At 48.0% G+C, this 15,289-nt stretch overlaps 1 protein-coding gene across 3 annotated transcripts in view; it reads left to right on the forward strand.

Moving 5' to 3' along the window:
- Nucleotides 1-2,028: 2,028 nt before the first annotated feature.
- The window catches only part of Clstn2 (calsyntenin 2), a 355,004-nt gene continuing 341,743 nt past the window's right edge, over nt 2,029-15,289 (forward strand). For 2 of the 3 annotated variants that reach the window (XM_070005520.1, XM_070005521.1), the window contains exon 1: nt 2,042-2,244. In XM_070005520.1, the coding sequence (XP_069861621.1) occupies nt 2,145-2,244 (100 nt within the window). In that variant the 5' untranslated portion in view covers nt 2,042-2,144. Of the gene's footprint in view, nt 2,245-15,289 lie in introns of all 3 variants that reach the window. The other variant, XM_070005522.1, reaches the window with a different exon arrangement.

Genomic DNA, 15,289 nt, shown 5'->3' on the forward strand with positions numbered 1-15,289 from the left:
TGCTTGTTCAAGTTTTGGTATCTGCAGTGGTCCCTACAAAGTAAAGTTCCACATAAATAGTGTGGACAGGAAGCTGTTGTGGCCAGTGGATTTCTAAGGCTTACACTTTCTGAGATTCTCAGGACTTGTCTTCTTTTCCGTAAGTGAACTGGGATGTGACCAGCATTTCAGAGACTTAGAAGGTCAAGAGAAGAAGATATTTGTACATTTATTGAACATTGACTATGCTCAACATACTGAGTGTTTCACAGACATATTATCATTTACTTTTTAAAGTAAGGATTTTATGTAGTAGGCATAAGACTATTCAATCAATTACCCCCAAACAGTCAGGAGGCTGAGATCTGAGGATTGTGGTTCAAAGCCAGCCTGAGCAGAAAAGCATGTGAGACTTTTATCACCAATTATCTACCACAAAAGCTGGAAGTGGATCTACTGTAGTTCAAGTGGTAGAGAGCTAGGCTTGAGCTAAAAAGCTCATGGTCAGTACCCAGGCTCTGAATTCAAGCCCCAGGACTGGCATAGTACAACAAAGAGAGTCAGGTGGGCAGTTCTGATGTGGGTCAGGCATGGCTGGGCTTGTTCATGTGTGCATGGTTAGGGCCAGTTGGTGCCGTTTGGGTTAGAATGATTTTGGCTAGCTCCAAAAGCTTACCTGTACTTCACCTGATTTCTCTAATCCTCTGTGTTTCTTTTTCTTCTTCTGTTAGTCATAGGTCTTGAACTCTGGGCCTGGGCTCTGTCCCTCAGCTAATCAGCTCAAGGCAAGCACTCTACCACTTTAGCCACAGCACCACTTCTGGTTTTCTGGTGGTTTATTGGAGATCAGAGTCTCAGGGACTTTCCTTGCCTGGGCTGGCTTTGAACTGGGATCCTCAGGTCTCAGCCTCCTGAGAAGCTAGGATGACAGGCGTGGGCCACCGGTGCCTGGCACCTCTTTAGTCTTGCTCTGTTCTCTGAGGCAGTGGCAGGAGCCCAACAATGAAAAAGAGAGCATGCATGCCTCCATCATACACCCAAGCTCTGAGTTGGAGTGGGCTGGCACTTCCTAACGGGAGAAAGGAGGCACAGACAGGTGGAGGCCGTTAGACAGGTGGATCTTGATTCGCCACAGTAAGCATTGCTCTTACCTTCATTTGTGGAGATATTGTGCCTGTACATCACTGGCCTGTTCCTGGTGCTTTGTTCTGTTTTGTCTTCTCTGCTGTGTTCTTTCCTGGTAATCTACTATTTGGAGATGTTTCCTGATTAACTCCATCCCTCCCCCTGCCTCATTCTTTGGTCTGAATTTTCAAATTACATATAAAATCTCTGTGGCCAATCCCTTGAGCGTAAGAAAAGCCAGCGTAATGGTATCCAAAATCAGGGAGAACGTGTTTACCCGGAAGGCGCCGAGAGCCGGGCCCCAAGTTTGCCCTTGCTAGTTCCGCTGGTCCCTCATCAGGTCAGCTGCCTCAGCTTCCCGGATGGCCGGGACCCAGCCCGGGCCGCCCAGCTCCCCGGCCGTCCGCGCTGGTGGGTCGCCAGCGCCCTCCCTAGACCAGGCCGCGGAGAGCCCTGTCCGGAGGGGCCGAGACACCGGGCCGCGCGCGGACCCCCTCCACCTGCCCCCGGCTGCCGCTCCAGAGATCACTGCGTATCCGCACGCCCAGGCCCCCCAAAGTGATCACTTTCTAGGGGAGCCCCTCCCCATGTCTTGCACCAAGTCGTTAGGGGAGCTGGTGGGCGGGCGGGGTCGCAGGGCACCCCGGCGGGTCCTTTGGGGGAGTGGGCTTCCGACTGCAGAGGACCGTGGGTTTCGGGGGCGGTGGGGTGGGGAGGAGGAAAGTTGGGGCGCCGGAGACGCGAGGCGGGGGAGGGGGGGAGCGCTGCACCCGGCGGCGCCGGTGTCCGCGTCTCATGAATATGCATGAGCCGCCTCCCTCCCTCCGTGACGTCACGGGCCGTCCCGGGGTGAGCGCCGGAGCCGCTCGCGGTCCGCGCCAGAGCGCGGCGGCGGCTGCCGGGAGCGGAGGGCACCGGGGCCAGGCGCGGCGGAGGGCGGTGGCGGCGGCGCCCGAGGCTCGAGCGCACCCTGCGGGCAACAGCACCCCGGCGGCGGCGCCGGGAGGAGGCGACGGGCGGCTCGGCGGCGGCGGGCGAGGATGCTGCGGGCGAGGCTGTGCTGGGTGCCGCTCCTGCTGGCGCTGGGCGCGGGGAGCGGCGGCGCGGGCAGCCGGCGGCGCCGCCTCCTCGCAGAGAAAGGTGGGTGCCGGGGAAGTTTCCTCGTCGCCCCCGGAGGGGAGAGGGCGGGCGGGCGCGGCAGGTCCGCGGGGCGGCGGCGGCGGCGGCGGCGGCGGCGGCGGGGCCGGGCGGGGGCCGGCGGGCGCGCCTTCCTCCCCCTGCCGCAGCTTCCCGGGGCCTCCGTGCGCCCCGCCGGCTCCGAAGTCGGCGCGCGGGTGCGGCGGGGCCTGGGGAGGGCTCCGGGGAGGAGGGTGCCCGCGCCCGCGCCCCCCCCCACTGGGCGGGGCCCCGGGGGCCCAGGGAAAGGACGAGGTCTTGGGGAGTCCAGACAACTTTGGGGGTGTCTGCGCGGGGGGTGGGGGGCGCTGGCGGGGCGGACGAGCAGGTGTCTGCGCCTGCCCTGGTGTGTGGAGCCCCGCCGGGTCTCCAGAGAAGGGAGGCAGAGGCCGGGCTGGGGCCCAACCCCGGGGACGGACGGACGGACGGGTGGAAGCAAGCTAGTAGGTTCCAGGGATTGAACCCCTCGCCCCCGGTGGCCGTGGCTCCCCGGGGAGTGTGCGGAGTCCCGGGGCAGCGCGCACGACGTGATGGTCCCCTTGGCCGGCAGACCCGGCTCTGGGCCTCGAGGGTCCGAGCGCCGGCGTGGACGCGCTCCCGGCTGGTCAGTTGTGAGATCTTGACCTCCCCCCCCCCTTTGGGGCCGCTCCCCTCCCCCGGGGACGGCCTGGCTCGGTCTGGCGGGTCCCCGACTTTGACAGCTGCCCGGGAGCGCGGGGCGGGGCGGGGGTCACGTGCCAGCAGGGGACGCCCGCAGACCCAGGCCCCGCGCCGAGCTCCCGGGGCTAACTTGTTGATCGTCGGTGCGGGGCGGGCGGGGGGGGGGGGGAGGAGGTGGGGAGGGCGCGTGCGGGCTGCGGTCACACCTGCCAGGTGTCAGCGAGCTTGCGGTCCCGGGCGATCGCGGGACGAGGGAGGGCGTTCAGCGCAGGTGAGAGGCAAGTTGACTCAGGTGCTGGCTTGGACGCTAGTTCATCAAGGGTGAATTACTCCCAGCTGAGGAGATGGGCCAGCGCGGCCTTTCAACTTCGCCCCGGCTTTGGGAGCTGCCTTTTTAGAGATTTAGTTCTCCCTCCTCCCTCCCTGCTCCTCTCTCTCCCCCCTTCTTTCTCCCCCTTCCTCCTCTCTCCTATCCTCTCTCCTCTGCCTCTCTTCCGTTCTTTGAAAGAGTTTATAAGCAAGCATCCTATTCCTTTCTAGCATTTCTCCTCCTCCTTTTGTATCCTTGGCAGGCGCATTGTTTTTTGGCGAAGATAATAACTTATGACAGTGTCCTAAACATGGTATGGTAAAGGAATTGCTGCTAAGAAGAGATCAGTCCTAGGCCGTTGTTTTTTTTTTTTTTTTTTTTTATGAGAACGTTGAATGAAGAACAGCTAACTTCCAAATCTTTTCCCCTCCTTTTCTAATGTACTTCACAAAATGTGAAACAAGCAAACTATTTCGTGTGTGTGCATGTTTGCAGGTTCTGGGGTTTGAACTCAGGGCCTGCGTGCTGTCTCTATCCCTCAGCTTTTTTGCTCTAGGCTGGTGTTCTACTACTTGAGCCACACCTACACGTTCAGCTTTTTTATTCAACTGGAGATTAACTGTTTGGGCTGATTTCACACTATGATCAGGCATGAGCTGCTGGCACCCTTCCTTCCTTCCTTCCTTCCTTCCTTCCTTCCTTCCTTCCTTCCTTCCTTCCTTCCTTCCTTCCTTTTTCTTTCTTTCTTTCGCTTTCTTTCCTTCCTTCCTTCTCTCTCTTTTTTCTCTTTCTCTCCTACCTTCCTACCTTCCTACCTTCCTTCCTTCCTTCCTTCCTTCCTTCCTTCCTTCCTTCCTTCCTTCCTTCCTTCCTTCCTTCCTTCCTTCCTACCTTCTTACCTTCCTACCTTGGCACATGATAAGCAGATGTGTATAGAAGAGGGGTAGAGAGCTCCCTCCCATAAGTCAGGTGAAGACTTGGGAAGAAGAAATTTGGGAAGAGAACCTGGTGTGGATATCACATTGTTGAAGTCTCAGAATGGACAGATGAGATAAAGATGAAAGGAGGTGATATCTCAAGTTTTCAACAATTCGCTCTGTATAAATAATTATGTGCTTTTCAGCTAACAACATCCTTCTTTACTTAGAACATACCCATTGCCTGGATAAAACCTGGCCATTCATTTATCTTTTAAAATGGCTTAAAATGGCTTTTGGAAAGTTTAGTTTCAGTGTAAATCCCTGTCTCTTCTTTGGAACCAGAAGAGGGCGGCAAAGAGCACATTTGCTGCCTTTTTTTTTTTTTTTAGACAAATGTGTAATATTGGATCACAACAGAGAGATTTATTATGACACTTGAGTTGGTACTTACAGAACCAACTTTATTACTATTCACTTTTTTTAGGTTTCCAAATCACATGGTTTCTGGCAAACATTTAAGATATAAAAGCATATGCTTTCTGTCTAAGGCATCCTGCCTTTTTGACTTGGCCATTTTTAAGCTTCTTGTCATTATTTTTCCCTTTTCTTAAAAACTAAAGAGAGAGAACATGGGAAGTCATGTGAAGAAGTCTGAACCCAAGAATAGCTTTCTCCTTCATGTGTGCCTGTGTGTTGAGGAAAATTGGGAGTGTGATATAAAGCTGCCCTCCTGATAATGTCTAGAACCAAACATGAGCTCTCAGCTTCTGGCTCATGTAAGATGTCCTATCAGAAGTGCACAGCTCATCCTGTCTTTCTGTTCCTAGCTTCTTGCTTTAGGGGATCCAGTAGGTAATACCTGGCAGTGTGAGGTTTTTCACAGAAACTCTGTACTTTCAATGCCGGTGTTAGTCCCAATTTCAGAAAAAAAAAATGCAGTGGCAGACACTGATAATCTCTTCTCTTCAACCTTCTCTGTCTTGGATGTTTAAAAGAGGGGAAAAAAAGCCTGTCTTGGATTTCAGGTTACATGTGAGCAAAGCTGGAGAGGTACTTAGGACCTGGAAGTCTTTGGAGCAGTGTCTTAACAAACAGAAGCAGACAAATTTCAGTCTAGAAGATAAGCATCAGAAGGATTGTGCTCAGTCTGGCACCCACCTGGAAATGGTGCTCCCACCATTTCCAGGACTGGCTGCACTGGCTCTTTCTTGTTCTAAACTCCAGGCAGTGGTAATCACTACAACATAAGGTGTCTGTCTTAGTGTGTCACCGCCCTGTGCTGATCCTACTACCTGGCTATCTCTTACAACCCACACACGAGGGAAACTGTGTCTGAGAGAGGGTATATGACTCGCCAAGAGCTTCAGCTAGAACAGCTGTCAGTCTAGTGAGGATGATAAGGTCACCATATCTGTGCCCCTTGATTATCTTTCAGATATCCTCCTTTTCATTCAGGATTTGGAAGTAGATCTGTGGATTACCAGGAAGCTAAAGCAGCTTGTAATTTAACCTGCTAATCTGCAAATTGCCCAGGCATTCTCTGGTCCTGCACGAGCAAGAAGAGAGTTCAGTCTATTGTACACAGGAGCCCCACCAGTGGGGAGAGGAAAGTGGAGCCTGGAGCCCCACCAGTGGGGAGAGGAAAGTGGAGCTTGCTTTCATCTCTGGGAATCAGTGCTCTTGTTGATAGCGGCAACCACTTCCTCTGTCCAACAGAGTCTGAAAACGCCCTTGAGTTTTACACACCACACATTGCAGAGGTGAAAGATGGTGAAGGATGGTATGGGCTGCCCCTGATTATCTTGGGTAAATAGAACAGAGTTATTGCCTCAAATGAAACACAGAGCCCCAAAGTCCTCCCACGGCCTCAGAGTTGTGTGCTCTGATCTTCAGTCACCCTTGAGTCCCCTGTGCTTCCCTGACTGGCAGAGATCCATCACTCCCTACATAGACTCTCCTGGCCAGAATATCATCTTCCCCTTTTTAATTCCCATTGTCACTCTGGATCTGGTCAGACTTAGATGTGGCCTTCCTAGGAACCTTTCTCCCTGAGTTGGGCACTGCCAGATGACACCTGTTCTTCAAGCATGCCTGGGTTTTCTGTGTTGACTCTGGCATTGTTTGTGGAAGCTGAGAGCTGGGGCCACACCCTGCACTACTGTGTTTGTTAAAGGCCTAGCCTCTAGTTACGAGATGAGCCATCAGTTGAATCTGGTTTAGTGGACATGCCTGTGGGTAATCCTGGACACTGTCATTTTATAACATAATTTCAGATTTTTCTCCTTTCTTGTTTTGAAATAGAACTTGTTGCCAGAGAACCCTGGGTTCAAATCTTGGACCTATCACTTTCTTAATAGATGAGTTTGGATGAGTTAGATAACCCTTTTGAGTCTGAATTTCCACATCTGGAAAATAGGAATACAGAGATCTATCTTACTTGACTTAAAACCTTTAGATTAATTCCATGTGTGTAAAAGGTACTATTCATGGCTATAATTGATCATTTCAACACCTAGTCCTTGTGTCTGGATTTAATGAAATTCCCCACCTTTGCTCGTTGCTTTGCTCGTATATTCTCTGTGTTCAGATTCTAGTCTTCCAGTCTCTCTCTCTCTCTCTCTCTCTCTCTCTCTCTCTCTCTCTCTCTCTCTCTCTCTCTCTCTCTGTCTCTCTTTCAATCTTTTTGTGCACATATGTATAAATATCACATATATATGCACACATGTACATGTTTGGCTTAAGTTGTTTGTGAACACATCTTTCAGTGGTCTAGAAATGCTGTAGAAATCAGCATCCCTTCTCCTTGCATCCTACTTTAATCTCAAGTGGCCTGGAACGCAGCATAAGGATCGGCAGTGGGCCCTACATGAATAAGTAAACAAGCCTGTCTCCATGTCCCAGTCCCAGAGAGGTTGAAGATTCTGCTCCTCAGAAGAAAAGCTGATGGAGCATGAAGTTCTTCCCTCTCCTCCCACCTGTCCTAGAGAGCAGAGAAATGTCCTTTTCCCCTCATAACTTTATAGCATTTGTGGCAACCATATTGACATAGAAGAGGTAATCCAAAGTAGGATAAACAAATAACTTGTGCTGTTCTTGTCATCAGGGAGCTGAGCCCTAATTGGACCCTGTGGAAATGGTTCCTTTGCAAAGATGAGCTTTGAGGTTGGGCCATGGGGAGCTATGATGGGGTAGGGGCGTGTGTGTGTGTGTGTGTGTGTGTGTGTGTGTGTGTGTGTGTGTGTGTGTGTGTGTGTGTGTGTGTGTGTGTGTGTGTGTGTGTGTGTGTGTGTGTGTGTGTGTGTGTGTGTGTGTGTGTGTGTGTGTGTGTGTGTGTGTGTGTGTGTGTGTAGAACACAGAGCTGATGACACTGGTACTGAGCAGGACAGAAGATTGAGCTGTGGTGGAGATATAGGAGGGGGCAGTGATGGGAAGAGTTAGGCCCATTGCAACTTTCTCTGGGCTCTACTCTCATCCACTGCCATTCTCTGAGAGGATCAAGGAGACAAAACAAGTCATTCCACACACAGAGCAGCCCACATGTGATAGGAACTATTGAGAGCTCAGTAGCTTATGGGAAAAGGGCAGCCGGAATCACAGGCCTGGAAAAATCTTACATGCAAGGAATGAAGTGGCTAAAATAGGAGAAGTTGGGCATGCTTTCTGGAAAAAATGGAAGGGGTTGGGTGGGTGAGGAGGTGGGAGAGGGACAGGGCATGCAAATATGAGTGATGAGAGCACCTGTGGCTGGTACCGTAGGTAGGCATGACAAAGGAGCTGGAACAGCATCTCATCTATTTCTGCATCCCGGCTCCAGAACCAATAAAACAGAAAAGCTTATTGAATGCATACGCTAGTACGCAGTACTATAGTATGGTAGTATCTTGAGGCCCAACCCAAAGGAGAAAATGGACTCTACAAAGAAATCTTAACAACAGATGGCCAAATGGAAGTTCAAAACCCAGAACAGTTTGGTAGACACTGAATTTCCCCCGGGTTCACTTACCAGAGTGATTTGATGTCTGCTTGAGCAAGGCTCTGAAAGGCTGGAGAGGCTCCTCTTGCTGTCTGAGACCATTTGAGTTTTGCTCTGAAATTTCTGCAAGAGTTTTCTCTGGAACCTATGCTCTCTCTGGCTCACTTCTGAATTCAGAAGCATGGTCTGTCTGTCTCTTCTAATCCAGTTGTCTCAAAACCCTTCATTTAACCTCCTGTCGTGCCTGGCTTCAAGCAGAGAAGGCAGCTGTCTTGAGCTGCCCAACTTGGTCAGCCTTGGTGCCCATAGTTGTTCCTTTGGGTTACACATTGCCCTCTTCTGACTGCTTTTGGACCAGATAGGTTAATAAGGGACACCACAGATGCGTCAGGCATATTGGATGGCTAGGCACCTGGAGAATGAGGGAGGGCTTGCTCCGATTGGAGATAGTGCAGAAGAAGGAGGTACTGCTCCCTGACTGCTCGTCAGGATGGCTTTTTTTTTGAAAATCCTGGCTGTAGTTTATGTGTACTTTGCATACACAATCATCTGACAGGTTGGCAAGCAGATGCTGAATGAGCCAGGAATCAGATGGTGGGGGGGGCGGTGGTCAGGTCAGCCTGCTTGCAGTTGGTTGTTGGTTACAATCCAAAGTTAGGCAGTGTGGCAAACCAGGTGACTTCTGGGGCAGTGGCCACTGAACACTTACCTTTCTCAACTGCCTAGCAGTTTTCTCATTCTTGGAAGAGGCAGCATATCTCCTGTACCTTCTGAGGTCCTTCCTGGTCCACAGCTCCATACCCTCTGCTCACCTCCCTAGCCCTGACTGATCATCTTTGTCCTTACTCACTTTAAGCTCATTCTGCTCACCTACAGCTCACCCATCGTCCCTCTTAGGATGCCCCAGGTGTCCCAACCCAAGCTCTGTTCCCACCAGGAATCTGCTGCACATATTTGGGTAAAAGGAATTTTCCAGCATGTGTTATCTGTCCACAGCCATCACTCCTCTGTCATCCACTTGATTTTACCTGGAAAGATTAGATCTACTCTACCTTAGTGCCCATCACTCCTGCTCTTAACAACTCTTGCAAAGGAACTCACTAGCTTTTCATCTTCTCACTCCCTGGCCGCCACACTGCTTCCAGGGTAGAAGCACAAACTCTAGTTGTACCAGGCCTACAAGAAATCCCATTCTTCATGGACTCCATGCTCAACATCCTTTGCTAGGGGCAGGAATGGCCCCAGGAATTTGAGAGTAGCTGAATATTCTTGGAGTTCCCTCAAGTGGGAATGAGACTTGAACCCACAGTCTAGTTTGAATCTGGGCACCACTTTCCTATCAATGTGCCAGAGATTCTGAAACTTAGATGCATAGCAGATACGGAGAGTTTTCAGATGATACTGGATGCTCCCCCCCATCAGATACTCTTGTTGAAATTACTCTGAGGGACAGAGTGCAATTGAGAGGGTGACCATGCAAGGACGATGCCACCCATGCTGGTCACAAACCTTGTAGGGCTGTATCCAGGTTATATTCTCTTGGTCAGGATTGCTTCTGGCCTTTGGTTATGATAAGGAGCGGTCCATCTAGCTTTTCCCCATTAGTTACTTGACTTCTTCACCCCAAACCTACCTGCAGGATTTGCTCTGAAGGGATTTCAGATACTCAGGTTTCTGCAGATGAGTCAAGAGAACATTAGCCTCAGAACAAGATATGTGAAGGAATCGGGTGGGCCTTGGATGCCCTTGGAATTCCCGCCCTGAGCTATAAACACCAGTCTCAATCCTGCTCTGGAGACTTAACTGACTAGTTTGACTTGTTCCATTGGAAACACTTCATTGATTTGTCATGAGCGGGTGACTGATTTTTTTTTTAAAGAACTTACTAATTTTGTGTTTTCTGCCCTTTTGCATTTCTGTGGTATCTATTGTAGTATGGCAAAAAAAAAATATGTAGCCTCCAATCATGTTCTGACTAGGAAATCACTGAGGAATGTCCTTGAAAGGCTACTCTTTTCAATTTGTGTGAGTTGGATCCACTGATGAGCTGTGAGGCTCAGGACACATCACTTAGCCCCTTCTGGATGTCAGCTCTTCCATAGGAAGGAAGGATCCCAGTGCACTGCCCTTCTCCATCCAAGAAGTGTTGAGTCTCCAACTGTGAGTGGGCTCTGAACGCCATCAGAAAGGGTAAAGTGCCTGAGAAAATAAAGCGATCATATTTAAGAAATTCATTTTGAGATGTTTGGGATTCCAACTCCCCAAACAATGCTTGTACATTTCGCTGTTTACACTGTCTTACAGACTTAGTTGATTATATTTTCCAAAGTCTGAATTTAGTTAGCATGAAGTTCCCTTCGTTGTGCTTTGAAGCATAGCCTGGCGTCTTGGTGCCACAGTGGGTGGTCGCCATAGTTGTGTAATAAATACAACCAGTGCAGACTCATAAATTTTCAGGGAGAACCAGTCAAAACTGTTAATATTATGTCAACTTGATGTGTCATTTTCCAATTTGCATGGATAACTGCATTGCAGCAAATTAATTAAAACAGATAAATGTTAATCTAATGCATGTCTCCTGGTAATTAATGAAATATAACCATTACCAGGGCATTTGATTTATTATTTTAATTTATAAAATGCTGAATTCCCCCATAAAGTTAGATATAGTAATAGGAGAAGCTGACCCATATAGAGCATTAGGAAAAATAATCACATTTCTATAAATTAATCACTCTCTAAAAGGATATAGTTCATTAACACCATGAACTGAAAGTGTTAGATGTAAATTAGATTAACCTTTTTAGTGACACTTCCATTTATATTGCGCATTCTCTTCAAACTCAAAGCACTTTACATATATTAATTCAATTAACCCTCCCCAGACCCTTGTTAAGTAAGTACATATATCAAAGTTGGAAGGGAGGAGAAATGAAACCCTTCAAAAATATTGAAGTCCTGTGTTAGAATGTATTATTTATGATTTCTTCAGCAGTAGTTTGTCTGAACTTACATAGCTTGAGAACATGGGTAGGTATTCACACTCTGAGGCTGCCAGAAAACATTTAACATTCCACTCCAAACCTGAAGCCAGTGTTGTGTTTGCCTGATGCTTAAACCAAATGCTGTAAGGAAACTTCTGCTTTATTGAATAAGGTGCATCCCAGAAACTCTGCGTTTTTTGGCATCTCCAAGTTGGTGTTGATGGCTAGATCTCAGCACCCCGTGTGGATATCCACAGACTCATCTTGTCCTTCAGCCAGCTGTTGGTCCATCTCTTACCTTCTTTACTTGGCCATCTGGTTTCAGAGGACAGACTTGAATCTTAAACAAGACCTTGAAATATTAATGGAGGGAATAAAAGGGAGGGGAATAGGGAGGTTAGAGCGAGGGAGACTGTGCTCAACTCTCCTCCTCTGGGACCTCACCTTGAGCCCCCTGGGGAAGAGCAACAATGCCCCTGAGAGAGAAAGATCAGTGAGAGGACAGACTTATTATCCATTCATCCTAAGACCTATTTTTCAAGGAATGTTTCCAGAGCGAGGTGCTGGGATTTTTGCTATCGCTTGTCACTAGGAACAACCCTGGCTGTTTGGAGCACTTACTGTCATCGTACAAGCCTCCTGGGGATAGAAAAGTAGGTAGGAATAAGAAGGAAATGGGGGGGGGGAGGGTGTCTTGCTTTGTACATGTATGAACACAGAATAGACATTTATTCAGCTTGAGTGGGTGTATTTGATGGCTTGAGGGTCTATGTATTCGTTTCCACTTCTTCAAGTTCTCAAGTCCACAAGCCCTCTCCTAAGGGGAGATAATAGGTTATATTCCATAAGCCAGACCCTCTTTGGAGTGGAGTATATCTCATAGTAACAGCCTAGACTGTAACTAAATGGTGCCAGTTCTACTGAGGGTAGTGGTTAATCCAAAGGAATTGAGTCACTAATAGTTAGAGGTGAAATTGAGTGTTAGAGAATAACTTTGGAGTGTGGAAGATTCATGTTTCTGCCTCTAGAACTAGAAAGTCACCTACCATGGTAAGAACTAATGGAGACCAGTGGTCCTAGAATCATACTTCACTGTGATCTTCAGCACCTCTCAGCTTAACATCTTTGAGCTATAGCACCTTCTCCTCATGCTCCATACTCTTGCTAGAGGAGGGATGAAGATTCAGTGTTTAGAGCCAAGAACTTAAATGATCAAGCTGGGCACTGGTGGCTCACGCCTACAACCCTAGTTACTCAGGAGGGTGAGATCTGAGGATCATGGTTCCAAGTCAGGCTGGGCAGGAAAGTCTGTGAGGCTTCTATCTACAATTAACCACCAGAAAACTGAAAGTGATTCTGTGGCTCAGAGTAGTAGAATGGTAGTAGCCTTAAGCAAAAGCACTCAGGGACAGTGCCCAGGCCCTGAGTTCAGGCCCTATGTCTGACAAAAAATTATATATATATATATATATATATATATATATATATACATATATATATATATATATATGTGTATAATGATCACTCAGGAAACTCCCAGAGATGCTTAAGATGTAAAGCTTTGCATTTGTAGTTGATGCTATTTTAAGAGCAAGCTTGCTTGCTTGCTTGCTTTCCTGATTTCCTTCCTTCCTTCCTTCCTTCCTTCCTTCCTTCCTTCCTTCCTTCCTTCCTTTCTTTCTTTCTTTCTTTCTTTCTTTCTTTCTTTCTTTCTTTCTTTCTTTCTTTCTTTCTTTTCTCTCTCTTTTTCTTTCTCTCTTTCCCTCCCTCCCTCCCTCCCTCCCTCCCTCCCTCCCTCCCTCCCTCCCTCCCTCCCTCCCTCTCTTTCTTTCTTTCTTTCTTGGTGGCATTTTGTGTATTCTATTTAGAACACACAACAAAAGGCTAAGATCATTCATAATCAGAGTAAAAAGAATGTCATAATGAAGACCCAGGTTACATCTTCCTAGTTTTCTTTTCTTCCTCCTCTTCCTCCCCCTCCTCTCCATCCTCCTCCTCCTCTCCTTCCTCAAAACCAGTTACTTCAGCTTTATCAGAAATGTCAAGGTGGCCATATCTTGCTTGATGACTAATTTTAGAATTACATTTGAGAGTTGTTAGTGGATTAATCTTTTAATTAAAAGTAATGAATACTGCCCTCTTTTGTGCTGTTTTTGAAAAATCTTCTGTTTTGTCTCCACAATCTTCCAGAAGTTTAGCTCTCTTCTGGAGAGGAACTCAAGACAGGTCCTGGCTAAGAATCTTGAAACTGTAGGATTTTTCTGGAATTTTCCTTTTAGACACATTCTACTTCACAGGAAGGAAATGGACTCCTCTGTCTCTAGCTTACCAGCCTGTGGATGGCAACTCTTTAATTCAGTTTCACAGAGTCCTAGCTGGGTCTTTCAAACACACATACCTTCTGATCTCCCTCCCTTCCTTGCTACCGTGAGCAAAAATTTCCCTGTCACTTCCTCATTTTCAGAATAAAGTCCACACATGTTGGCTTATCTTGAAAGGTCCAGTGTTGGTATCTACCTGTTCCTAATTATCTACCTTATTCCCACACCAGCTTACCTTCTAAATTCAAGCTAGAATGAAAGCTGGTGTGGGAATAAGACAAGCCCAGTGTCTGAGTGTGAGGAGTAGATCCTCTTCCACATTCTCTCCTTCCACTTCCACAGGTGACCCAAGTCCCACTGAGTTTTTCATTCTCTATGCTGCAGTATGCCCTGCTTGTTCTGCTATGTGATTTGTACTGCATGGCTACTGGCACTCTTCCTTTTCCTATAACCTCTTTGAGGACTATACCCAAGTAACTCTTCTCTGTTACATACCCCTATGTAGACTTCACCGTGGCTCTTACCGATTGTATCATCATTGTGCACCTGACTTCCTGTCACCAGATCATACCTCTTCATTCCCTAGAAACAGCTTAGCACACAGTGGATGGATGGAAGATGGATAGAGCTCTTGGAACCCAGCTCTTTGCCTTATGGGGCTGCAGGCCTGGGAGATGGAATTTTCCTTGATTTTCACTTTCTCCTCCATACCCTGGGATCCTGGGGGCACATACATCAACTAGGGCTGTAGGAAGAGAACAACTGGAATCCACGCCAGACAGGGCCTACTGGCCATCACCCGAACAAGCAAATGCATGTGGGATAGGAAGATCCTTGCATAGAGACCATGAGAGACAAACGTAGAGTGGAAAGCTAGTCAGTGCCTGGCAGGCTCTACAGTTGAGGATTGTGGAGGTGATTTCCAGAGTGTGGCTCTTTCTTGGATAATTGATGCAAATTAACTTTGCCATTGGTGAAGTGATGTAGTCACGAGCTTCCTCTCAACTCTGTGGCACTGAATAGCATGCACGCTGGGAGAACATCTCCTGTCATGCACCAATGAGAACTTAGTTGCAATCATCGACTGCTGGGAGCTGACTCTCTCCCATGCTGCTCCTCAAATCCTCTGCGTTCCCATCAGTGTTCCTTAAGACCCAGACGGTACAAGTCCTAAGTGGATAAAGCATGCTCCGTTTTCTAAACAGGTCGTTAAAAACGATTTGCAATTTATGATCTCAGTTGTTATGCGTACGCAGGCTGAGGCCAGGATGAGGATTTTAATTGGAAAAGCTTTGCCATCAATTAAAGTGGGCTGGATACATGTGAGGAGGCTCATGGATCTCTTAAGCCCACAGCCACGGTGAGGGGCAGCAGGAGGAGGAGCTGATGGCTGGCTGTGTTCTGATTTCCAGGTTGTCATTAATAGTTTACATATGTGAAAATGGAACCAGGTAGCTTGAAGGTATGAGTGGGAGAGATGGAGGACAATGATGGAATAGGTGACATTGATCAATATGCATTGGACATCATGTTGAATTGAAACCCTTTAGTATAACTACTTAAGGATAATAATGATAATTTAAAAAATATTTCCAGGTTGTGTATCTAGTCCCCAAAAGTGAGCCAAAGGGAATCTCTCTGAAGTCTGATCTTTTTCTTTAGGATATATGGATATGCTAGTTCAATTCTAAGAATTCAAGCTTGACACCAGAGACAGTGGAATGCCACTGTTTCAGCTAACCTGAAGTGTAGACCTTCTGAGGCTGGTGTTGGGAGGAATATCTCCTCCAGTAGCCCTGGAGGCCAGAGCCATTGGTAATGGGGGGGGGGGAATGATGAT

This window comes from Dipodomys merriami, unplaced genomic scaffold (genome assembly GCF_024711535.1).
Source record: "Dipodomys merriami isolate MVZ:Mamm:240054 unplaced genomic scaffold, mDipMer1.0.p SCAF_68, whole genome shotgun sequence".
NCBI lineage: Eukaryota > Metazoa > Chordata > Mammalia > Rodentia > Heteromyidae > Dipodomys > Dipodomys merriami.